Raw genomic sequence first — 26106 nt, 5'->3', positions numbered from 1 at the left:
AAGCTGACCCTACAGCCATTACTGCTGGTGGTAGTCCTGTCATCAAGTTAAATAAAGACAGGAACCAATCTGTGTATCTAAAAAAGCACTAAACCGAGAACGGATGATTGTCAAGGATGAATATTTGATTATTGATAATGCAAATGAATTAAACTACTTTTGAACCAGTGATGTTGAAATTACCGTACAAATATTTGTTTCAAATCTAGTAATTTTTCATACGCATGAAAACAGCAAAATAAAAGCAGGTAGGAAGGAAATAAATACATAGATTGAAAGAAAGAAAGAAAAACAGAGCTTTTATGAAAGAAAACTCCTTAGATTAAAAATCTAGTACTATTTCTGCTGTAATCCCTTATTGGCATACAGATTACACGGATCCATAGCCAGCAATGAAATGACAGTGTGTGTTCAGGTTCCACTTGCCACAAATACATTGATCTGTCATCTCCTCATGGGAAGTCTCCTGTCAGTTTTAGATGCACAGCCATGAAAATACTGTCATTTTAGGCTAGCAATGGAAGACAGTTTATACCTGCATAACATTTTTCGTAAATTCTTATGTTGTATCATCTAATGTCAATGATTTCTGGCTGTGTTTTGGCACTGAACACAAGGGGGGGGTGACACAAGGAAAGGTGCACAGAGAACTCACCCGATTCTGCCCCGAGGGCGTTCAGATTGCTCGGACAGAAAACTTGTGCTGCTGAGGCGTGAGGCACTGCTGGTTCGGGAAAGGGCTGACACGTCACTGACATCGCTATCGGAGGATTTGGCAGAGACGTTATCACAACTTCTGTACTGATCTGTTTGTATGTTATACTAGAGATCGAGAAAAGAAAGGGTGAGGAGTCTCATCAAAACATAACCCAGGCACAACAAATGACCCGAGTATGACAATTCTCTCTGTCGGCTTTTAGATCTAATGAAATTGTAAGAAGAGAAACACCCATATTAAATAATGTTTTTATGTCTAGTGAAGAAATGAAACATGGTATTTATGGATTAAGTAAGACACTTGAAATAAATTGCAGCACTGGAATTGAAATAGGCTGCTGGTTCTTTAGTAGACTGGAACTATAATAATGAAATATTTATGCAGTGGACAGACATCTTCTCAAGCACATGCAACCCATCTATTTGGCAGCAGACCCTTTTCTCAATTTTTCAAATATTAAAAAATACCTGTACAAAGTTAGTTTGGGACAGGAGAAGTGAGTATGAGCCTGAAGGAAATATAATGCTACCTGAAGCTAACACAGGGGATTGATTTCAATACCTAAGTTCTATCAGAAAAGGAAAAAAGCACATTTTGTAAACACAGAATCCCAGAATGATATGGGGTTGGCAGGGACCTCTGGAGATCATCCAGTCCAACCCCCCTGCCAGAGCAGGTCCACCCAGAGCAGGTCCCACAGGAACATGTCCAGGTGGGTTTGAATATCTCCAGAGACGGAGACTCCATCACCTCTCTGGGCAGCCTCTTCCAGGGCTCTGCCACCCTCGCAGGAAAGAAGTTCCTCCTCATGTTGAGATGGAACTTCCTATGGTCAAGTTTGTGAGCGTGATAGCTTTGCGCCATGATACTGGCAGACTAGTCGGGCAGAAAGCTAACTCAGCACAAACAGTATGTGTTTTCAGGCAGGTCAGGTCCTTGATCTAGGTGCTTTTACCTGTGCACACACACGAGAACTGGCAGGAGACCCAGCAGGAGGAATATGTGGACAGGGCAGAAGTTATTTCCCTTTTGCTGACAGCAGCAGCTTTAATTAGTTAAAACCACCCGTGACACCGCAGTGCCTATTACACAATGCTCCTGTCACTGACATCGTCAGTCAGACACATATAAAAGGAAGCTTCAATCCTGGCCATGTCACACTTACCTAAATCTTCAGTCACACAGATACGAGGTTCAAACCATTGTCAGGGTGACAAAACTAAACCCCACTATCATTGCAGAGCAAGGTACCCTTGGCTGGGGAGGGGAAAACAGTGGGATTATGGGAAAACCATTAACACGTGGGAAGACCAGGCAGTGTTTGACGTGACACTCTGGGGAGTTCATTTTTTGGACCTGTGCTCTATGAAGTTGCAAGTCATACAGGTTTATTTATGAACTGTGCAGGAAGCGGTGCCGGTCTGTGCATATCCCCAGCCTCAGCTCGGCCCCGGGCTGCAACCTGAGTCAGGCGGCAAATGTCATGACTTGGCTCCAAAACCCCGGCAAACGCTAGCCAGGGCTTGTACCCATGAACGTGTCAACCTCCTGCCCTCATGCCAGGTTCATCTTCTTGTGCTCCCGTACCTTCCACAACTACATCTGAGCTCTCCATGGAACACTGGGGAACCTCTCGGTAAAACATACATGTGATGAGGAAGTTGACAGGAGTAGAGGAGGAGAGGGAACAGAGGATACCAAGCACTGACTGTAAATGTAGAACTATATATACAAATTATACAAGTTTAGTGTCTCAGCCTGTGTTTTAGGGTTACTCACAGCTTCTCCAATATTTAAAAATATTTTCAACTACAGCAAGGATTATTTTGGAGATTCTCTTTCCAGGTGACTCGGTGTGACTCATCTGAGCCCAAATGACCAATAGTGCTAAGGTGAGATGATGCTGATGTGTTTATTCAGATCACCTGAGAAGAAAAACGTCACGGGCTAAGATCCATGTATTTGGTACATGCACTAAAGTAATGCCTTGCAGGTTTCCAACTTGGCTCAAAAGTAATATGATAAAGTCCTGCTCACCTAGAAAACTACTGCTCTTCAGAACTCCGCAAGTATTTGTAATGAATTTCTCTAGCATGTTATATTTAAATATTATGTAATCTTCAAAATAAAGTGAATTTTCAGCACAATCAATTCTCTTTCAACTCTATGACTTACAGAGTTAAACCTTATGTACCATTTGTGTTCTGAGGTGCTCTATTTATCACATTAGGAAAATTGCTGAAGTTTACAGCAACTTCAATAGCAAGTACTAAAGAGTAGGCTGGTTTTTTCAAACATTAATAGCAGCTGGCTTCAAATGCCCCCGGTATCTGCACTGTCTGCTTCTGCACTGCAAAGACAGAAGTTTTTTCAATATATTTGACATATAAACAGCTGAAATGCAGTTCTTCCATTCACTTTAGCACCTGTGGAGTTGCTGCTGCTTCTGTGCCAGCGAAGGAGCAAAGAGGGGTGTGATGAACTGCAGATGTGTGACCGTCAATGGAAAGAGCATAGACCTAAACCAAGAGTGTCATTCATCAACACGTCTACAGTTCCTCAATGACTAACAATGTTAGCAATTTTACTGATTACAAGTCACACTTTAGAAGCCATTTAATAGTTCATTATAATTGTATTATCTTCCATATTAATAACTATTTGTGTTTCTAGATTTATCTCCCAAAACCATGGAGAATATAATAGTTCAGAGCTTTGAAAACTGAAGGATTGTCCCCTCTTCTAACCACAAAAGAAGCCTCAAGTGACTAACCTCTGAAAATATGTGCCTCATTAAGTGCTTAAAATGAGGAAATTAAACAAGAAAATTAAATGGGTATTAAAATAAGGAAATTAAAATGAGGAAAGAGAATTCCAGACCAGAATCATTAAGGTCTAGATTCATCCAGGGGCTTGTGCCAGTCTTGAGACGACAGCTATCTTCTGAGGCACCTTACCCTCAACAAGGAACTTTGTCAGAAAACGCTGAACTGTGCACAAAGGACCGTGAGTTTTATGGCTGCTCACACAAAATGCTGCTGGGGTTCCTGGCCCGGCAGTCAGCGCCTTCGTGCCTCCAGGCCCCGTGCCTGACTCCTACCGGCCTCTGGGGCTGTGTCCTGGGAGCAGCTCATGCTGCTGGGTCCAGAGCCCAGAAAGCACCCGAGACTCTAACTAACTCCCCCGTGATTGTGTCCATCTCAACCAGGGTGACCACCATCCCACTGCCAACCGGGAACAGTAAAACCAGCACGTCAAACCGTGTGAAAACTGCACTGAAGCCCATGAACCAAATGGATGGAACTCACTGAGCTTTGTGAAACCCAACCAGTGCTGGAGTGTCTGTCCTATCAATACGATAGATAGTAAATATTTTTTACTTGAGGTTGGATGAAGGGGGTCAAAAGACGATACTCATCACACCAATGTCCAAGAGCATTTTCTATAGATAGCCCTCAGTGTCTTGCCCAGCATCACATAAAACTTGACATCATCAGCCCCGTATCACTCCAAGTCTCCTTTCCAGCCCTCCCTCATAGGCATCAACTACCAAGTGAAACCCACCGGGTGCCAATAAACTAATGTCGTGATTACACATTTATACTAAGTGCTTCCCAACCACATACAGTGCTAACTGAGCTGGTCGTACATCTTAATATAGAGTGATGTCCTTTTAAGTATGTACTACAGTGCTCTGATCAGAAAGTCTCCTGAATAAAAAGACCTTCCAAAAAAACCTGTTGCATGTTCTCTGGGAAGCCAGCACAGTTGCAGCACGGCGTGTGTGTTCTCTGTGCAGCATCTGGAATAAAAACTTACTGCATTTTGAATTAAGAGCCTAATTAAGATATACTGTCATTTATATCTATGCAAATCCAGAATAATGCTACCAAAGCATTTTGATTCTCTCAGACACTGAAACAGCACAAATTGTGCACACCAGCCACCGCAGCCCTACCAATATAAGAGAAGGAAGGCAGACATGTTTAAAGCTCTTCCTTAAACCCTTTCACCAAATCCACAGAGGGTTTGTTGGTTTGAGGGGGTTTTTTTCCATTTAGTTTTTTAGAATTTAGCTGTTCCACATAAATTATGGAGTCTTTCCATTGGAACTGAAGGAAATATGAATGTGAGCTCTGTGAGGGTCTCAAAACAACCAGAGTGGAACAGCCGCAAGACCTGTAGAAATGTTGCAGAGCAGACACCTATTCAGAATGCATTAATGCATGTTAAAAACTTAGATGTTTAAAGAAGTTTTAAACACTAACAGCACAGTGCATGCTCAAAAACCTAGTGCTTGCTTACTGAGATTGAGAAACTGAGAGGGAGAAATTACAAAAATTACAAAACCTGTGCCCCAGGAACACACGTTAAACACAGGGAAGAGACCCTGGAGGCCAAGGACAGAAATGCGGTGTCAGCCCCGTGGCAATAAAGGCCAGGAGCGTTCTCATGTCCACAGCTGAGAGCATGACAATGTTTATTGTTTTCTGTATGGCACTGGTCACAAATGGAAAGTTCATCTCTTTCAAAACATAGAAATAAAAATACAAATGTTTAGTTCTTGCTGATGTGAAGAAAGTGTTTGAAATGTAGCTCTTGAAGCACAAAATTCTAAATTAATAAAAGCTGTGATTTTCTTCCAACTTATTTTTAACGCACACAGTTGCTACTCGTGTCTTTGAATCTTTTACAGCAGTTTTACATTCATATCATACTGCCATCCCGTGGTCACTCGTTGAGAGCACCTACATCTCAGTGGCTCTGGAAGAAGGCAACTGCAGGTACGCTTCCCTTGCCGCTGAGCTACCTTTGTCTCCATCCGTCACCTTGCCCACACCGACACAGTGCTGTGTCCTGAAAGGGAATCACGGGCTCTGACTAAACACCTCCCCTCCTGACTCCCGGGAAGGCCCCCTCGGTCTGGCAGCACCAGGGAAAATGCCTTTAGCTCCGGCCCTCTGCAGCGGGATTTGCAAGCGGCTGCACAGACCCGCGAGGCGTTTCCCACGGTTTGCTCAGAAGCCTGCACAGTTTTAAACTTACAAGGCTGTGGGAAATAATTTCAGCATTATCAAGAAAAAAATAAAGAAAACATGGTCTCTCTATAACTTCATTAATGTAATTTCATGTACACTTCATTATCAGAGGAAATCTGATAACGAAAAGGGGATTTTTATTAGAAAAGAGGATTAAAGTAATTAGTATGTGTTTCCAGAAAGGAAATATTTTATCTGTGATATTATTAGGATACAAAAATATTATACAAACATGAGAATAGCTCCTGGGAGTGGAAATAACTCTGTATAGATCTCTACACATCAGAGAACATCAAGGGCCTAGAGAAGGACAGAAGAGAAGGGCCACCATACAATGCTACCTCAATGGCCCATTTTTCCAGCCTGCGGGGACCTGCAGGACAGGGACCTCACAGGCCGGAGGTGACACGGCTTTGCTTAACGGCTGCTGAAGGATCTTACTTCCCTGATTTAGTTTTGAAATGCTCTGCTCTTTACAGATTCATTTCAGGTGACATCAAAGACTAAGTCTAATGCACATCGGATGGGGGTATAAAGGATGTTAAAAAGCTATTCCTGGAAGACATTTCTGCCAGGCTTTATAACACACTGCTCTTGAGGGGTATATAATGTTTCAAATAAATGGGTTTGTGCCTTCAATTTTCAAGCCAAAGTATCATTTCAACACTACGGACGTTACCTTGGTGTATTGCTCACGCTCATGTTCTTGGCTAGAACCAGACCCTGATGTCTGATTATAACGGTGCACTTTCATTTTCATCTGTCTCGTTCGCTCCTCCACTACTAAGCTTGCTGCAAAAACACACAATGAAAATCAATTAAAAATAGTGAAAACCTTCTGGAAAAACAAATGGTTTAGCAACAATATTAACTTATTTCCATCTCAACGAAACAAAGAAATGTACAAACATGTAGAACAGGCAGGGTGTAAACACAGAACAAAGGAACACTAATGTCAGAAAACCAAACACTTCCACTGCGAGAGCCTTTACCTGAAAATGGGCAGACATCCCAATTCCTATACATAATCAAGCTGGTGCAACAGATATGAAAAGAGTGAAAGAATTTGGTGACAGGCTGAATTATAAACCTGCTAAGTGTTCTGGATGCAGGGGACATAAACCCATGAGCATCTAACCATGTATTTGCTTAAACGTAGAAAATATGACAGTAGCATTCTAAGAATTAATGTATTAAACAGGTATCAAAATTTATTTTAAAAGTAATTAACTCCTACTACTACTTTAAAACATAAGTGCTTACCATAGCTAAAGATTATTTAAGATCAATAATTTCTCCATGCAAACAGTCATAGTAAAAAATACAATAATTTTCTAGTAATTTTTTTTTACATTAAGTCCTTTAAAAGCACTACTTTTCTCTCCACTGTTCACTTCTATTTCAAAGAAATTCTTTTTTCTGGTGTTTTCAACTTCCCTATGACAGTGCTCATTTAAAAAAAGAAATCTAATATTAAACCGTGAAGAAGCTGTGATGCTATAAAGAGCATCTTCTTCAATGTGACCAAGTGACAGCGACTGCTCCTGGCTATGCCCCGGGAAGATGGCCTCGCGCTGACGGTAAGAGTGGTGTGAAAGCCTCTGGGATAAGGCTTCCTTAAAGTAAGTTCACTTTTGTGGTAGTGCATCATTTTCAGAGGGAACTATATATTCTGCCATTCTTAAACTTGGTAGGACTGAAAATACAAAGGAATACCAATAAAACCAACACCTTGAAAACTGGCACTTTTTAACAGCTCTAAAACTAGACCCAGATGTTCATCAGTACCTGCTCTAAATGACAGGACCGCTCACTATGGTCATCGTGTTTTAACAGGTTAGAACATCCCAGAACAACTGCTTTTAGTTGGAATCTTTTCTGTGGTCACAAATTCAATCTTCTGGGTTTTGGGTCAACCATGGACTTATACGAACCTCTCCAAGACGATTAGTTTTACAAGTCAAGATTTTTGTAAACAGCCCGTCCCCAGAGCAGTGACAGGAGAGAGAGAACAATTTAAAAGCTGCATGGAATCAATTTTCAATCACAAAACACAGAGAATTTTAAATTAGTGGAAAACAAGTACTCTGTCATGTTGTTTAAAGATCTGTATCGTGAATTAAGAGTTACCAAGGTTCTCATATGTGGGGTTTACGCTGTTAGTTAACTGTGGGATTCTTTACACATCTGTTTTTCTGTCTGTGCATTGCAAGCACAAAGAGATTTTTTAAAAAAGGAGTACGCTCAGAGCTGGATATTTTAAACCATGTCCTACTGCACAAACCAGGATGGTACACGCACCATCCGTAATGTGCCTGTGGAAACGGTGGAATCTCTGTGACCTGGTTGGGTATAAAAAACAGTATACAAAGACACCACTGTGAAAAATGTGTTGTTTTCATGTCCTCCTTCCACATTTCCTATTTAAAAATAGGAAAATTAAATAAAATTAAATACAGCAAATTACATTGAAATTCTGCTGCAGGTACAAATTTAAGGAACGAAATAAAGTTATCATCGTAACCTTCAATCTCCCACACGCAGAGGGTCCAGTATGGGAAATTCTGCACATGCAGAATGGCACAGTGGGCCCAGCAATTATTCCAGATGACTAATTATGTCGGTAAATGTGTACCTTAATTGCAATGAGTCCAGTTCCACCATCAGATATGCAGGCACAGCTCCAATTACTTCAATGGAAGTTGCATGGAGGTATCTGAAGGCAAAATCGAGCACTTTAGGTGAAATTTTTAAAGATGGCCTCTTATTTAAAGGACAGATATGAAAGGATTAAGATATATAAATTACTGACTGAAGCAAAAAACTCAGATATCTTAATCCTATCATACGTGCATGAAACAGACTGAGGATACAAAATCAGATGGAATATTGAGACCCCTTTAAAAATTTAGCCCTATCTGTGTATGGTGCACAGATTACAGTTCTCTAAAAAATAACCCTTTCATTGTGTGACCTTAAGTCCTTCACACGGTCAACTGTATGTTATGGTAAATAATTTATGTGATATACTCTGTATTACTTACAATACCTGAAAAAGGATATTCTATTATGTAATGAGATGCTATTTCAGTGACTATATGTGAAAATCATTGCAGTCAAGGCTGGGTAAACATTCAACCTTAACTCTGTAATTCTTGATTTTTATTATGTTTAAACCCTCAACCTTAACAACACACGTGTTCTGGTTTACCTTATTGGATATCATTACATAAAAAAACAGGAGAATAACTAAGTGTGAAGTAAATCTATGTTCTTTAATGGAGAAATCTGGGTTTGTGCACAGAGTAAAACGTAATTTAGCACCAATTAGCTGTTAATGTATTCCTAAGCAAGCAACTGTGTGAAATGTAAGTCTGCTCTAGAAAATACAACTGTGTTCTTTCCAGCTTTGTTTCCTGTGCACACCTGAGCACATCTTGCATCTGGCTCCATTCTGTGATGGAAAATGTCATCTGCCTGCTAAGCAGCCTGAGAAGCTCTTTACAAGTTAATCACAAGAAGCAGAGAAAAATCTAACAGAGGAGCAAAAGCACATTAGCAGAAGCCGTAACGACCACGGGTAACAGCACCATACGATCACGTTGCTTTCTTGGGACACAGCTGGTTACCACAGGTAATGAAAATTGGACATAAACAATACTTCAAGAACTTAACCTGCCTCTTAGAAAAATATGGATCTACTTTCTTTCAGGACATCAGAATTTACAGAGTGCTCTTTCTGGAGCTTTTGAGCTCTTGAGTGGCCCTACAATTCAAAATATGGAGATTTACTGTAAATGTCTTGAATTAGTGGTACAACTACCACCAATATCAGTTGTGCCAAGATGTTGCTTGGTGTCAGAAGTCACACCTCAGAGAGCTGTAACTCATCTCTTCAAGAGCTGCTTATTCAGATGCGAGATCAATCAGTACAAGAAGTAACTGCAAGAAGAGAACTCGCTGGGCAGACAGCTCAGAGAAGGGGTGCAGGTTTAGAGGAAAGCTTTTGCTGCTGCTAAAGCACGTGGAGGGTGTACAGCAATGATGTACACAAACAACCAAGCCATGCAGGAGAGAACAGACAGACGCACGAATGGAATCAAATGTTATACTTCAATTCCATTAATGTATTTATAGACCAGTCTGACTCCTGTGATCCCAGCTGTACTGGGAGGGAGGTTTTCTCCACAGCAGACTGTACAGTGCCGAGTTTCAGGTGTGTTGATAACACACCGATGGTTCAGCTATCGCTGAGCAGCACTTGCACACCACCAAGTCCTTCTCTGTTCTCATGCGTCCTGCCCCACCAGCTGGAGGGGGCACAGCTGGGACAGCTGACTTCAGCTGACCAAAGGGACCTTCCATATCCCACGGCAACTCCCTCAGCAGTAAAACTGGGGGTAGTCTGTCCAAGGGACTGGCTGGCCATTCGTCTGCTCGTGGGAGGTGGTGAGGGATTGCCTTTGCATCTCTTGCTGATGGGGTTTGTGATTCTCTTCTTTCTCTTCATTTTTTCCCTTTACTTATTAAACTGTCTTTATTTCGTCCCATGAGTTTTTACTCACTATTACTCTTTCAGTTCTCTCTCCCATTCCACTGTGGAGGGTGGAGTGAGTGAGCAGCTGGTGGTTGCTTCACTGCTGCCTTGGGTGAACCCACCACACCAAGCTACCAAAAGTTAACTGCCCAATGTAGTTCTGAATGGTCTTCCATCAAACAAACAAAAGTTCCCTTAGCTATTACTCAGTTTATTTTTCAACTCACTGCTAAGTCCCATCTACCTTCCACTGGAAAGGGGATTCAAAGGAAGAAGACGTGGTCCACAAAGACTAAGACCATCTCCCATCCCACAGGCTAGCAGGTCCATCAGCTCCTCCTGGGTCTCCTCCTCACATGGCATTCAAGAAACATCCTTGTGAAGACTGTGCACCCTGTGCTGTAATTCATGACAGACCTTACAGGATTCTAAGTGTGCCACATGCTGGAAGTACAACTAAACACCTGGATTTCTAGTCTCTGCAGAGATGATCATGGTATTAGTAAAAGAACAATTTAACATATGCACATAATGGCAGAGTTGGGTTTTTTACTCATAAAGTAATTCAAAAACTTGCTTGTATTTCTTGTGATAAAAGAAGTTTTGGTTAACATTAAAGGTAGTTCATGTTTTTCATTTTATTGACAGCCTATAAAATACATGCTGTCCTTCGATTGTCTAAAATATGCAAGTCCATAATATGCTACTTAAAGGAGGTAGGGAATAAACTAAAGAAAATAGCTACAGATCTCATTTTCAGCAGGCAAACTCCCTCAGAGAAAATCCTCCCAGTCTCACCTGTCCTGATAAATGCTGGAGTAAGCTACATGATGAGAAGAAATTGGCATGGAGACCTCAGACAGCTGTGACCCTCACCAGCAGGTATCACACATCCTTTACGATGTAAACTTTAAGGGAAAAAGTCTTGAAGTCTAAAACAACAGAAAGATTTGCTTACACAAAGCAAACACTTCTTTCAATATGGGATGGTTTATAGAGTTACATTTGATGGCATTAACTACTTGAGAGCCCTCATCTTTATTTCTGTCTTCAGAAAGCTAGAATGGGCATATTTCAACCCCCATCTGCTCTTTAACTGATAGAGAAGTTAGACCTGGCTGGAATCCTGATTGTTCAGAATACAAGCTACCTCTTCAATTATTTACAGAGTAACAGAACCATAAGCAACATACTATACTAACATAGCAAACATAGTAGGGCAGATAAAGTTTTCTCTTTTTATTTTTTTTTAATACTTTATCAGATAGACAGAACGTATCATATGGCATATTTCTGTTATCCCCAGAATGTAAATGTGACTTTAAAATAAATTCAGCCTGCACTGATATCAACAATAGACCAATCCGATGAAAATCAGCGAGAGCTACAAAAGCTGCACTAACAGTAATGACCACTGCAAAAGAAATGGAAGGAATTTTAAGGTTTTAAGTCCCTGATTTAAGGTTTGAAAGGCAGACTAAACTCTGTATATTTGGAAAATTTCTTAAATGGCATGATGCTGCAAACATCTATCTATTAAGCTGATAGCATAATGAATGAAACATGTGTGGGCTGATTTAAATAAGGGCTGTACCACAGGCAGCAATACTGAACTAGCAAGGAACAGCAAAAATGCTAAAGCTGCCTTTCTAGCTCTCGTTTTCAATTCCCAAGCTTAACTGTTTAGGTATTCACCTCTTTCACATTATAATGATCATCAGAGACTCTACATTCTGTACATTTGCAAAGCTGTGAATCTTGTCAATAAATAATATCTAAAAATAACTCACTCATACATTTGAAAAAAAGGGATTAGAATTGTTTTAGCCCTGAAATTACCTCCTATCTGGCAGTGTGACCATCACCAAATTCCAAGGAAAACCACCTTACACCCAAAATTCACCTGCTGCACATGCAACACGTATCTCCAGCAAAATATTGCTCTATCTGAAGTGGAGAGTTGTTGCTATCTAGCAAATAATAAAGCAAGAAAGGAGAAGGGAAATTTTGGCAAGGTATATGAAAACACACCTTTATGCTTACAAAAAAGAACAACAAATTCTTAAATGCCATATAAAGGGAGTTTAGGACATAAAAAATAAACATGGAAACTCGAAGATACTCAATTTATCTAAGGTCAATGGATTCTGATATTTTAGGAAGACTATGATTCCAAGCATACTGTGGCTAAAAAGATTCAGAAAGAAGTCATAAGAATTATATGAAGTCCAGGACATGGTCTTGCAGCAGCAGATTTAGGAAATTATTAAAAAGAAAGGAGATATGTGGCTTAATTTGAAAAGTCCAGTGGTTAAGCACAGGAACAATTTTCCATCCTTTTCAGTCATTAAGTGAAAATACCTTTCTAAAAGGACATTCTTGCTCTAACCCAAGTACGTGCTTAATGCCAGAATGACTGGTGATATTACCTGGCCTGTGATTAAAACATAACCATATTGGTTTTCCTAGACTATGGAAAACCTACGGGTGTCAGCATTGGCCATACCATTTCCTGTAAAGGTGAAGTCTACAGCAAACATAGAATTTGCTTGAGGCATTTTATGTTTCTGTTCAAGATGGTCAAGACAGAAAGGAGGTGTAGCAAACGGTACAATCTGGAAATCCTCCAAGTCTCACCTACACTATTAAATGCTGGAGTAAGCTACGTGATGAGAAGAAATTGGCATGGAGATCTCAGACAGCTGTGACCCTCACCAGCAGGTACGATGCAAACTTTAAGGGAAAAAGTCTTGAAGTCTAAAACAACAGAAAGATTTGCTTACACAAAGATGGTACCGAAAAGTAAGCTGAAGTGAAAATTCATCTCATAAAAACTCTTTTATAGTGACAGTGTTTCTGGGGCACAAACTGCAGGTCGTGGCAGAGGAACTGGGAACTGCACTTATCCCAGAAGACCACAGAGATGTGACCTCTTCTTCACTCTCAGACTTCATACTGAGAGGAACACTTGAACAGCAAACAGCTACAGAGCAGTCCAGAGGCACCTACACTTAGCCTTCTACACAGCAAAAGCCAGGAGCACCATCTCTCTGTGCTGCTTAGATGGGAATTGGGGAAAAAAACAGTATCTGGTCTGAGGAAGTGAGAAGTGGAAGCTGAAGAAGAAACTAGGCAGAAGTAATGTCCAAGAGGAAGGCAGGACAGTAAGGCCACGGTGAGATGTGGCTGGAGAATGTCCCAGCGCGGCAAACTCTACCATGAAATTTAAAAAACACACAAAATTTTGAAATCATGAGCAGATGAATGTTTTGAAATATAAGAGTAGTAACCATCAAGTTCTTGCTAAGATAAAGAACTTGTTACTACTTTTCTGCATATACGACTTCAAAAAGCACTTATTGGCCACATGCAGATAGTGAGGGAGACGGGCTCTGAACCCTGAACTTTGTACCTGACTGGAACATGCTGTGACTGTGTGCATGGGCTTCCTTTCCGGGGGAGCTGCTGACCTCCTGGAGCTCCCTCGTCCTCCTGGAGCTCCTCCCAAACCAGAACTGAGGCATGGCCAAGGCACTCAGAGTGCCAAGCTGGGAAACGAGCCTGGATCTCCCGGTCACACAGAGGCAAGGCTGCCATTGTGAGTTTGATAACTCGCCCCAGAGGGAAGATAAGCCAATATAAACATCTGAACTGGCTGATGCAACACTCGGTTCTTCCTCAAAGAGTTTCAAGGATGACCCAAACAGAACCATCTATTTAAAAGAAACAGTAAGAAAACAAACATATACTTCTTAAAATTGAAAAAAAAAAAACCACCACTGGTTTGGGCAGCAATCCGAGTCAGCATTTTTGCAGTCTGCTGAAGACCCTACCACAACCCTTCCCATGATTAAGTGGAGCAGATGCTTGATGGTTTTGTTGTAAATTTATCTGGTCAGTATTGTTCACGTGTGTAGTACATGCTCTCCTTCATACCTATGTCTCTTGCCACATAATATCCAGTAACCCAGTATAGTATTTTGCTGTTAACATTAAAAGGAATTTTTCGTTCACTTTTTCCCCTCCGAGTTTCAGTCTGATTTTGAGATAAGTCCTACTTTCAGCAAAAAGGCAAAAAAAAAAAAAGGACTTCTCTGCAGCGTTTCCTCTCTAAGGCCATGACAGACAACCCTTCTCCTCTGTGGGACGCCTTGGGGACCTGCTGCTTGAGGCCACTGATCCACAGCACAGACAGGGAGCATTCACAGGGGGGAGCGCCCCGTGTCTGCCCCTGGAAACTCGCCCCACAACACGGGTAACCTTCTGTGTCAGGGCTTGTGATGCACATGAACCATAGCTCATTCTCCAGAGTCTCTGCATATGAAGGATGGTTTCTGGCCACCATCACCTTCGACTGTTCCTAGGCCCAGACTAGGAACCATCCTTCATGGATGCCCACAGCCCCGGCTGCATCGCTGGAAGCGGATGTTGTGCAGAGCTCAAGAGTTTAGGTAAAATCTTAGTCTTTGTGTGAACATCAACTCGATCAAGCAGCTTCTGGGCCATGTAGAATACCGTGACCCCTGTTAAATCCAGTGTATTACAATTCAATAGGAAAATTAGAAATCACAAGAGAAACCATTTTCAGTCCCTAAAGAGGGGCATCAGATAGCATATAGACATTCTCACCTGTTAAACACTGTTAACTAATACCATACACTGACACGGAATATATTGAGGGAAAAACCAGTATTAACAGTTGCCAAACATTTGTAAAAAATTACATAAATATTTACCTTTTGTGGAAGAGTTAAAATTCTCTTGCTCTTCAATGAATTAAATGCACGGAATGATGGAAACAGAAAAAGAAATCAGCAAATTTAAAGTTAGATAAAGAAATGTGTTATATGTGACAATGGTATGTACAGTAGGCAGTATTCCAGCATATGCAAAAGTAATGTAGAAAATTAAAATGACAAACTATGACAAATAATAAAGCCTATGACTTTCTCTTTAAAATTAACAGGAACAATGAAGTTACAGAGAACCAGATTGTGGACTCTTTAAATTTTCTACTTGAGCAGTATTGTCACATCCAAATTTATGAATGACATAAAAATCTTTATATTGTTTTAAGTATCACAACCACATAGCCCTGTTTCAGATTCTGAAACCTGTTCTGTAATAATGCACGTTACAAATTTATTTTCTGTTAATAGAAATCTATAATATTCAATAGCCACTGGACTATTGAAAATCGATCTTTAAGGAAGAAAAAAAGATTATGAGGCTTGAACTCATTTGCGAGAGTGAGCAATGCTGAACAAAATACTCTCCAGTGTAAGTAAAGATTCCACAAGCTGCCTCAAAATATGCAGTGCCACCTAATAATTTCAAAATAAAACCAGAAATATGAAGACAAAACAAACAACGCTAAAAGACTAAAATTTAAAATCGAAATTACTTATTCTTTTTCTTCTGCTACTCAATTTTTGTACTGATGGATCTGAAAAAAGGTTTTAACTGAAAGGGTTTGCTCTTTTACCATTATTCAAGCCATTCACTCACTGCAATGACATTTCAATGATCAAGTACATACACGCACAACAGTTTTCACTAGTGATTCACTTCTTTTAGGATCTTAAGTCAGCTTAATATAAAAAGATATTTGCAACTCAGATGCATTATTGGACAACAGAGGTTGATCTTCTGTAGGAACTTCTGGTTCTTATTTGTTGAAAGGAAACACTGGACATCAAAGCACATCATTCCTCTCTGAAGTGACTGCCATCAGTACAGTACATATCACCACTGAACACACGTATCACCATTGTAGATGTGTTAGACACATGGACTTCATACATGTAACCCTCTTTGAGCATCAGTAGAGTCTGGATGAAGCAGCAGCACACACACACACACACACACACACACACACACTTACTTCACCCCGCACACAAGCAATGTAAAAAGCTGCAGATTTTTCTAACGTGAGCTGAGACACAGCGATATTTAGTGCTGGTGGCACTTTTGCTTTTCCAAAGGTCACTGCCCAAGGCCTGTCACCCTTAACAGTAGCCACTGGAAACACGTATACAACCGCACTCCTCCAGTTACACGTGAACAGACTGCTGGTTATCACAAACCTGACTCTCATTAAGGGACTTCTCAAACATGAAACCACACTGTAGAAGCTATGAAAAAGAAATCACACTGTGAAGAGCCAAACAGAAGCAGATAGAGGGAGAAAGATTCATTTTGCATGAATTAGCTCTTAAAGATCATTTCTATACTACAGGCAATCATTGCACATTTGTCTTGCTGGTTCATGAATTTCAATAGTACATAAAATGTTTTTTTCTAATGCACTTGCTAGATTTCATAATATGATCCCTAATATTATTTACCACAACTAAAAAGGAGTGTATAAAAATGCTACAGATCTTCAGGCTGTATTAATTTCCTTGATCAATACAACAATTAACCATTACACAGCAGTGTGGAGACCCAGCCACAGATTCTGCTCCAGCAAGAGCTCCTGTGCTGTTCAACAGCTGCAGCGGCAGGGGACGGGCTGAGTAAAGATCACAGAAATATGCTTTATACAAAAGTATCATTTAAAAACCATGCGACTACATGACAAAGTTGTTGCAGAAACAGCTGAAAAACAAAGTCCACACGGAATCCCCGTTCTTCCTAACGATTTGCACAGTTCCACTCAAACGTGACGCAAATAAAAACAATCTGATGCAAATCTCTTACAGCTCTGCAGAGGATGACATACTGAGAGCACACCACTGTCCTTGCCATGGCTTAGAATTTCACTACTTTAGTCACTGAGCCGAAACATCCTCAGATTATTAGGTTCTTTTACAAAATTATCAGTTGAAACAAAGAAATAAAAAATGCTTGTATCATAAGTTAGGGTAATGACTACTCAGCCGTGACTCTTTGAAAACACACACAGACACACTGATACCGCACTGAATTCCGATATTCAAGCATCTCAAGACCTTTAGTTGTAATAACATCCCAGTGTGTCTTGCACTCTAGGAAATGCTGCTGGTGGGTTGCAAAGGAAAGAAACAGCCACATCCTCCTTGAATATCACTGGGATTAAAATAAAAATCACATTGCCTAAAAATTACAGACGCCTACGATCTTAACTGTAACCACTTTAAAAAGTCTGCATGTACTGGAGCTGCTAAAAATTTATGTACTTAGAACTGTTCCAAGTGAAAATATCTACCTCCCTCCCACCTTCCAAGCCCAGGCAAAGCTGCTCTCCCCTTGGGAACGCAAGCACCAAGAAGGTTGGTTTTTTTTGGTAGCGTGCATAATTGTGCTGGTTTGAGGTTTTAGTCCTTAAATCGGACTTTTTCCTCTACATTTCAGATTTTTTTCTCTCCTTCTGACAGTAGAACCAATCCCATTTCTGTAACGGAATAGGGACCACTACTTTGGTCTTTTCTGTAAGAATTACTTCTATGAGATATTTTTTTTTTAATAAAGTATGTCTACTACTAAGGACCTTCTAAACCTACTTTATATTCTCACAAGTTGTCTTTTTATGATTCTGCCGACCAGAGCAGTAACTAAGACAATGTCATCTGGTAGAGACAAAAAAATAATCATTTTTTTTAGTTCTAAACTCGACAATGACAAAATGGAATGTTCGAGATGCAATATCAGTCCTAGAAGAAGCCTTTTGAGCATGGATATGATCACTTAAAATTGAGAGCTAAAGATTAAAGACTGAGAGTTACAATACCACTCTGTTTCTCCAGATGAAAACTACTACCAGTCTCTTGTTCCTTCATCAACTCTCATTTGTTCCATAATGAGAGCTTTAAAGAGCAGTAAAATTACTTTACTGGATTCTTCTATGCCTCCTGAATATGCAAAGAGCAAATAAAACCCCCACCCTTGATACACAGACATTCAATCTTTTTACAGCAATCACTGTGATCTGTAAAACAGACATATATTCCCAGATGTACATATTTAGACATGTATTCAACCCTCCTGGCATAACAGAATTTGTACAGAGTGTGAAGTACTTTCCTATAAAAACGATACCTTGTGGTACATCACACAGGATATCCCTGAAACACAGGATGTCAATACTGACCACCAAAAGGTAGCTTTATTTATAAATGAAGAAAATGCATTTTGAAATGCTCCCTATAACATTTGTATGTCGCACTAGATTTTGACATCATCTATATCCATGGTGACTGCGAATTTAAATCATTAAGGACACGATTAAGTTCCAAAAACAGTTAATGGAAATCTTTTACAGACCTCAATATGCTTTGGATTCAATCCTGCATTAGGGTCACAACGTTTCTTGTCACTCCACTTGACCCAGGTACTCATTTGATAGGGATTAAAGAGGTGAAACTGATATTAAAATTTGATACTGTAAATCGAGCAAATACTATGGTCCTATAGCCTCACTGAATTTAATTTCTTACAGTAGTATAAAGTTTATACATACTATCATATTTATTTCAGAAGATACTGACAAAACTGCTAGAAAATATTTTATAAAATCTATTCAATTTAGTACTTCTCTGCAAATACATTCTCAGCTTGAACAAAGTATTAAACATCGGTAAAACCAGGAAACCTCCCCTTCAAAAGGAGAAGCCAGTCACTTAGACAAAACCAAAGTACTACGTAGAGAAGGAAATCTCTTCAGCCTTTGATGCCTCGTGCGGTGACACACCACATCGACACCAGCGGAGTGATCTATAGCAGCAAAGCAACCAATACACCGCATCCTACTCACAGATGTCAGACATCAGCCCCGAGCACATCACCCGCAAGCACAAAGGAGAGCTCAGTGAAACAGCATCACTTTCCAGGTGTTCATGGAACCAACAACTTTCGGAACCTACAGCAGCTTTAGCCTCAATTTCCATTTTTTTCTTTCCTCTGCTGTATACATCCCATCTCTACTCGTTTTCATGGCAAGGTCTACATTCATTTCCAATGTATTTAACAAAACATAAACTAGTATTTTATTCTCAACAGAGGAGTTATCAAGAACATCAGAAATATAATAGATGAATATCCAAAGGAAAGCCAAGTTAAAATTAAATTAAAAGCTGATTCATCGTTGTATATTGCACCAAATTCTGAAATTGCAGAAGAAACATGAAAGAAATTTGAAATTCATTACTTATTACATTTCCCTAAAAAGGCCCCAACTTACTAATATGCAGAAATAGAAGCTTTAAATGTAACTAGTTTATAATCCAGACAGTTCTAGATTCACTACAAAACAAAATGAAAGGACTCAAATGTGAAGTTTAAAATTAATAAAACCCACTTGTACTAGTATATTAATCATTCAGAATAAACACGTGTATAAAACAACAATACATTTTGATATGTCTTAATCGAAGGTGTAGTATACCATCACAGCCCAAAGCCATACAATTAACATAAGCTGATTGCACTTTAATGTAAGCCATCGTACAAATAACCCCTGGGGTATGTACCGTGGTGAGAAGGTCATGGTCAGCACCATGATCCGTGCAAGAAAGCAGTTTGCCAACAGGTCTATAAAGCACTACAGTATTTCATCATGAGAATCATTTCTTTAATTTCCATGAAGAAGAAAACCTTGTGGTACCCGGCAATCTCAGCTGTTGTTTGTAGTCAATGAGAAAACAAGCTTTTAAAACACAGAAGAAACCCTGGATGTGCAAATATTATCCATTGTGCCATTTCATTTTACCATAATAGCTCATACTCTGTGTGAAGTATGTTGCTAGAAAAGGAAAGAGCAATATTCATGCTTATTTGATATTAGTATGTAAAACCCATCTTCCACAGCCATTAGTCTACGTTGTCTTATTCAGAAAAGAGCAGCATTATTTGCCTGATCAGTTTATTCTTAAGAAAGAGCTGGTGACCCATGCTTTCACATTCCCCATGGTGATTATTTTCATTGTTTACTGACTGAACGATGAACTCCAGAAGAAAAACAGTTTTGTGATATTTATTATTAATCTATGTTAATAATGCACAACAATTAATATAAATCACAAAATGAGAAATGAGTAAGACTGTCAAAATGTTGTCAAAGTCTTTGCCCCCAATTTCTTTAGCTGAATACAAACCAGGTATGTGATGGAAACTACCTCGACTCGAACAGAAATTTTAAAGAAGACAAAAATAAAAGGGTACTAGATAATTAAGGCAATTAAACCACAAGTAATAATCCACTTGTCAAACTCTACTGGATTTCCCACACTACAAACATGCTTTCATTCACTTCTTTTGCTTCATTGGTAGAATTATAGCATTGAACACACAGTTACAAAAGTAGACTTTAAGTAAAGAAAGGTAAGAAATCAAAGAGTTCGAGCTATCATAAGCTCATTTTTGATACCTTGCTCTATACTGCCACTTCTTACTGGAACTTGCGGCAGCTGCCTTCCCCTGCGACTGCTGAAGGACGTGTCTGCAAGAGGAGACTGCGTGGGACTTCCTTGCTGATGTATTCTGCAAACGAAATTAAGATAAAAGTAAAGTAACCCAAACGAAGACAATTTTTATATTCTGAATTTTAAACACATATTAAGGTGCATATACTGAAGGTGGATTTGAAAAAGTTTGCATTTGATGTACGGCCCATGCACATACTCAGGTCTAGATACCCAGTTAACTTGTGAGGCCTCACGTTTAACGTCTCTGACTACCTTGAACTGTAGAGAAATATTTTCTTTTGTTGGGTTTTTTTTGTTGGTGGATTTTTTGGTTGTTGGTTGCTGGGGTTTTTTTTAACTAAAGAACTAGTCAAAAAACACTGAACAAAAAGCAGTTTTCTAAGAACCATTTATGGTTATGTCTCACAATTATGTACTTCCTCCTGCACTGGTACAAGAGCAATATAAAATGCCACCTCTATATTTTATTAACTTTTGTATTCCCTTTGTGCTGATGCAATAATTACCCAAGGCCACAGAGAACTGGGACAGCAAGGATCTATTCCCATGGGATAACACGTTGTTCTTCCCTGAACACAAAGAAGGAAAAAGACCTTTCCGCTTGGTACTGGGGGGGGATGCGGGTGTGCGCACACAAAGAATGTGTGAGATTTTTGATATTCGTACCTAAGAAAATACCCGGAGCCGCTCTGGCTGAATTCTAGCTGGCACGATTTCAGAGCACCTCGGCTACTCGATTCCTTATTCACAGATACAGCATCTGAGTGTAACGCATCCAGCACCTTTGGAACGCCAGTAAGTTTGCACTTAAAATAAGTAGGGCCACCTCTAATAACGAGGGAAAAAGTTTAAGAAGATAAAACAAAGATGAGAAGCAGCAGATCACTGAGTGGGAGAGCTAACTGTTAAATGCCCTCGCCAGTTACAGCAGTGTCACGCTCACTGGAGGGGATGAGCACTGGTCATCCGCTACACTAAGGCTGCAAGTAGATAATTTGCGATCTTAAGTAACATATGTATGCAAATTGAAATACTGCTGTCTGTCACACTACAGAGATCAACTGACTTCCTCTTAGCCTGCAAGGTCAGAGCTAGCTGTGCGAAAAGCATGTGTTTTCCTGCACAGTGTTTAAGAAAAATATTGATAGTTGTGGTATGGATACAGAACAAAGCACAACAATGGAAGGAATAAACATGGCCAATTTCTTATTCTTACGCTATCTAAGCTCAAGAGCCAGAAGTACCCTCTGGATGGTGAAGATAGGTGGCATAAGGACATGGGAGAAGTGCAAACAGCACGGAGAGAGGATTATCCAGAGTGCCGGAAGGAGGGAAGGGGCCAGGTATGCTCGGGGAGGTAACGCAGCAGGGAGAGACCGGGGGGCAGGACACGGGAGCCATGCTGGACACCCAGCAACAACCTTGTGGGAAGCGGGGAGGGCAGCACCGAGCCCCCGGGAGCGGGGTGATGCACAGGGTCTGACAGCAGAGCGAGCCCGGTGCTCCCCCCCAGTGACTGGGGCTCAGCCCTTCGTGGGGAGCGACATCCCCTTCTAGAGAGACACGGTGGCAGCCCCCTAACACACCAGGGGCAAAGAGAGACCTCAGCTCCAGGCACACCTTCCCGTGCCCCCCACCACCAAAGAAAGTGCAGAGCCCGGCGGCAGCACCAGGGCTGCCATTTCAGGTCAAAGCTATTAATGGGCAATGAAAAATCCATTTTGGAATGACGAGCTGCAGAACACTCACCGCTGCAGGTACAGAGTCCTAAATGTGGCCAAAAACTCCAGCTGCATTCTAAACCCCACGAACAACACGTGTGACAACAGCACCAGCACGGAGGAGGCTGTGAATACCCAGCTTCACCACAAAGTACTTCTGTTTCTAAAACATACTTTTTATCTTTTTTAAAAATACTAACTGTATTTCAATTATTGTCCTAAAAAAGGGCAATATTATCTCCCTTGTTTTCCTTAGGAGTTTGAAATAACAAATCTATTTAAGTATCTTTCTGCTGTAAGCCCTAAACCAGAAATACAGTTCTGAAGGAACTCTAATGAAAATAGAATTAAAATATGCAGTAAATTGATTAATCATGCTAGCATAATAAAGCATAATTATTAGTAGTTTAATAATTGCGTACACTGCAAGTATATGATAACCTGAAATATTTTACATTTGCAGAGTGACAAAGTACTCTAACTGCTTTTTGCCTCTTCCTTGGTTTCCCATCAGTGCCGCATTCTGTCAATGGTACTACTGCATCTGCTGCCATTTCGGAAACGTCCATTTCCTGAGACATCATTTCATTGGGGTTTTTTTTTTTTGGGGGGGGGGGGGTGGGGGTGGGGGGTGGGGGTGTTAAACTTCTGCAGACTGCGGAAGTCTCCCTTCACACCTTCACACGCCCAGCACAACCTTCTCACAAGATACAGTCAAAGTACCCAAGGGCCTGTCTAGTTCATATGACCATCACACACTGAAAAGTCATCCTAAAAATAATAATATATATGAGACAACATGCAGATGCCTAGCAAGGATAAAAAACAGGTTTGGTTTCAAACCCATCCCAGCAGTAACAGTTCCTGTGGACACCCAGTCACGCCGCAGCAAAAGCAGGATGCTGTTCCCCCCACTACGTTCTCTCTCCTAAACCCTCACACGGAATGGCCCTGCTGATAACAGAGACGTTCCTGCAGAGACTGATTCCCCGATTCTAAAAGATGCTTACAATAACCATGATAAGCTGAGTTCTGAAAATGCCTGTTTCTCCATGCTGGTGAGATGGTAAAAGTAGTCCATGCCAACTATTGAATTCAACCAGCTTTTAAGCATCCTTCTTATCAGATGTTTAAACATCGTAACATCCATAAGGTAAATGTGGATCCCACTCTGTGCCAGAAATCGCTTGCTTGCTTTTACTATGAATGAATGCCTCAATCTAACGAAGTCATCATGTTCTCCATTCTGATTTTTCTCATTTTAGAGGCTAAATATCCTGGAATTTATCTGAGAGCCCCGTGAAGCACAAGGTTCCACTGAAGCACGAGTCTGTCCTGCCATTACAGAACAGAGACTTCACCTCATTCACTTGGAAGGTGACCTACTTTTTCAGTGATACCCATTTTACAGATCTGTCCCCTTCCAAAGACAGAGGATCTGCTCAACTAAAATGAAGACAAATTAGGCTTAAGACTTGCATTAGCTAGGGTATGCCATTGAGACAAATCTGCTACGTGGAATGCAAACAAAAAGAGATATAAAAGGAGAAAAGCTGGAATGGAGTTAAGGACTTGCTGGGAGAGGAGAAAGATCAGCTGCTGAAAGGAAGAAATCTGCAAACAGCTGATCAGGAGAACGAGCCAGAAAGGAACAAGCCCGGGAGACAAAAGCACCTGTATGACAGAGGAAAGGAGACAGAGGTGAGATAAGAAGTATGGAGAGGAGAGGGATTTGGGAGAGAAACGATACCTGGAGAGCAATGAGCCTGCAATAAGCTGGTACGTGTGCACCATCTCCTGCTCCCTCTCAGAGGAAGGTAACGCTAAAGGCAGAAAACCTGTTACTTCCATTGGCAAGGGTCGACGGGCACCCTACGGGCTCCAGCTCTGCCTGCACACAAGAAAACCCAAACTCCTCTCTCTTCAGAGGCACATGCTGAATTGCACAGGCTGCCCCTGAGGGAGCCACGCAGAGAAAGAGTAAGAGAGCACTGCCATCCAGCGTCCAGCAGGAGACTGTTCCTGTCACAACATACAGGCCAGGGAACCTCAGAACGGGCATCTCTGGGGTGACCAGCTAGGGCTGAAATTTTAGGATTGGGATGAACCAATTTCCACCACAGTTTTTCTCATTCACACAAGCACAGAAAACGTTTGATTTTCATGTAATCATTTTTACTCCTTCGGAAGATTTTCCTGAATCCCATCTTGAAGGCTTATCTCATTAAATTAAGAGAACTCTTACGCTCTGTAAACTATCCTGAAAAGGCTTGCTTTTTCCCTTTTATGTACATTTCCTATGCTATCACAATACATAGAGAACTTAATCTTACAGGGCGTGATGAAAAGCTTTATAGAGAAGCTGATGGCATGCTGATATCTAATTCCAGTAATCTGCTTAGCTAATAGTAGACAAGATCTGCAAATTGCAAAATAAAGACCAAATCTAAGACAGAAATGGATATTTGAGGAAGACATAGTCTTGAGTTATATTTGCCATTTGACAAGAAAATTAATTGCCTGTCCTATTATCAAAACTTTCTGGCAGTAGTTAAACATTATATCTATGATGAAATACTAAACCACAGCACTCAGACTTATTTAGACATTTGTGTCTCACATCTAATAGCAGTGAATCATTTTATGGAAACAGAAACCTACACCATGTGCCACGGAGATATAAAAAGAAGCAGCAGAATTCACGTTTCCCTATGCTCTTGTATAGGTTCATCGCTTTTAATATCATTAGTAATCAGAGCTGGCTTTTATCTTTGGACAGTAAAAATGTAACTATGGGGACTCATACTTTTGGTAACTTTGCTTAACTTGGGGGGAAAAAAACCCTAACAGATTTATGTTTTTTACTTAGTTTTCCTAATCACTTGAGAAAAGCGAATTTACATTGCTTCAGAAAAACCAAAAAGAAACAAACAAAACCCCCCAAACCAACAACACTCTCCCCCTGTCCCCAAACACTAGCACTAGGTAGTGAGTTCCCAATTATTACCTGGGAATGTTTGGATGCCAAATTTATCTCAGCACAGCAATGACTATAGAGTATGCACTTTCAACCCATTAAATCCCATAAAAATTCTGTATATAGGCACTGTAGCAATATTTCAAGTGGCTTCCAGACTCACATTTTCTGATATACATGAATAAATCCTCAGTCATACATTATAACTATGAGAAGCTTTGAAATGTCCAGGGAAAAAAAAATCTCAGCATTTCAGACGTGGGCTGGTCATTTCAAGAAGAGAAACACATTGCCCAAGCCTCAAAAACGCCTCTTCATAAATATAACTCCATGCTTACTCTTTAGAGATGGAGCCCATTTGCTACTGGCATATTCAGCATAACACCCTCTAATCACAGTCCCTGCAAACCTCCTCCTACATCACCTGCAACACCTGAAATTTTAAGTATTTCAAGATTACGATTTACACCTTGTATATATTGAGATTAGTGTAAAACACTAATTAGAGTAAACAAGATTTATTGAGGTATATGTTTTTGATCTATGCAGTGATCTTAACCTCTGTAGAAGAAGGATGCCCCCAGTTGGCACTGCAATACCAGGTCTGAAATGCAAACGCATCTGCAGACACACGGGCTGGGCCAGGTGCCAGTGCTGCAGGATCCCCGCGTCGCTCACTCTCGGCTCTGCCCTTTCGCCACTAGAATCTCT

At 40.5% G+C, this 26106-nt stretch overlaps 1 protein-coding gene across 1 annotated transcript in view; it reads right to left on the bottom strand.

The window, feature by feature from the left end:
* LOC141466354 (regulating synaptic membrane exocytosis protein 1-like) overlaps window positions 1–26106 on the bottom strand; it is an 80963-nt gene that overhangs the window by 51019 nt on the left and 3838 nt on the right. Inside the window, exons 3-5 of the mRNA XM_074150237.1 lie at window positions 20640–20752; window positions 6437–6549; window positions 656–822 (exon numbers count right to left, since the gene is read on the bottom strand). Coding sequence (XP_074006338.1) covers window positions 656–822; window positions 6437–6517 — 248 coding nt within the window. The 5' untranslated portion in view covers window positions 6518–6549; window positions 20640–20752. The remainder of the gene's footprint in view (window positions 1–655; window positions 823–6436; window positions 6550–20639; window positions 20753–26106) is intronic.

Source organism: Numenius arquata, chromosome 7 (genome assembly GCF_964106895.1).
Source record: "Numenius arquata chromosome 7, bNumArq3.hap1.1, whole genome shotgun sequence".
NCBI lineage: Eukaryota > Metazoa > Chordata > Aves > Charadriiformes > Scolopacidae > Numenius > Numenius arquata.
The sequence above is the reverse complement of the archived record's forward strand: the minus strand, read 5'-3'. Positions and strand labels throughout refer to the sequence as shown.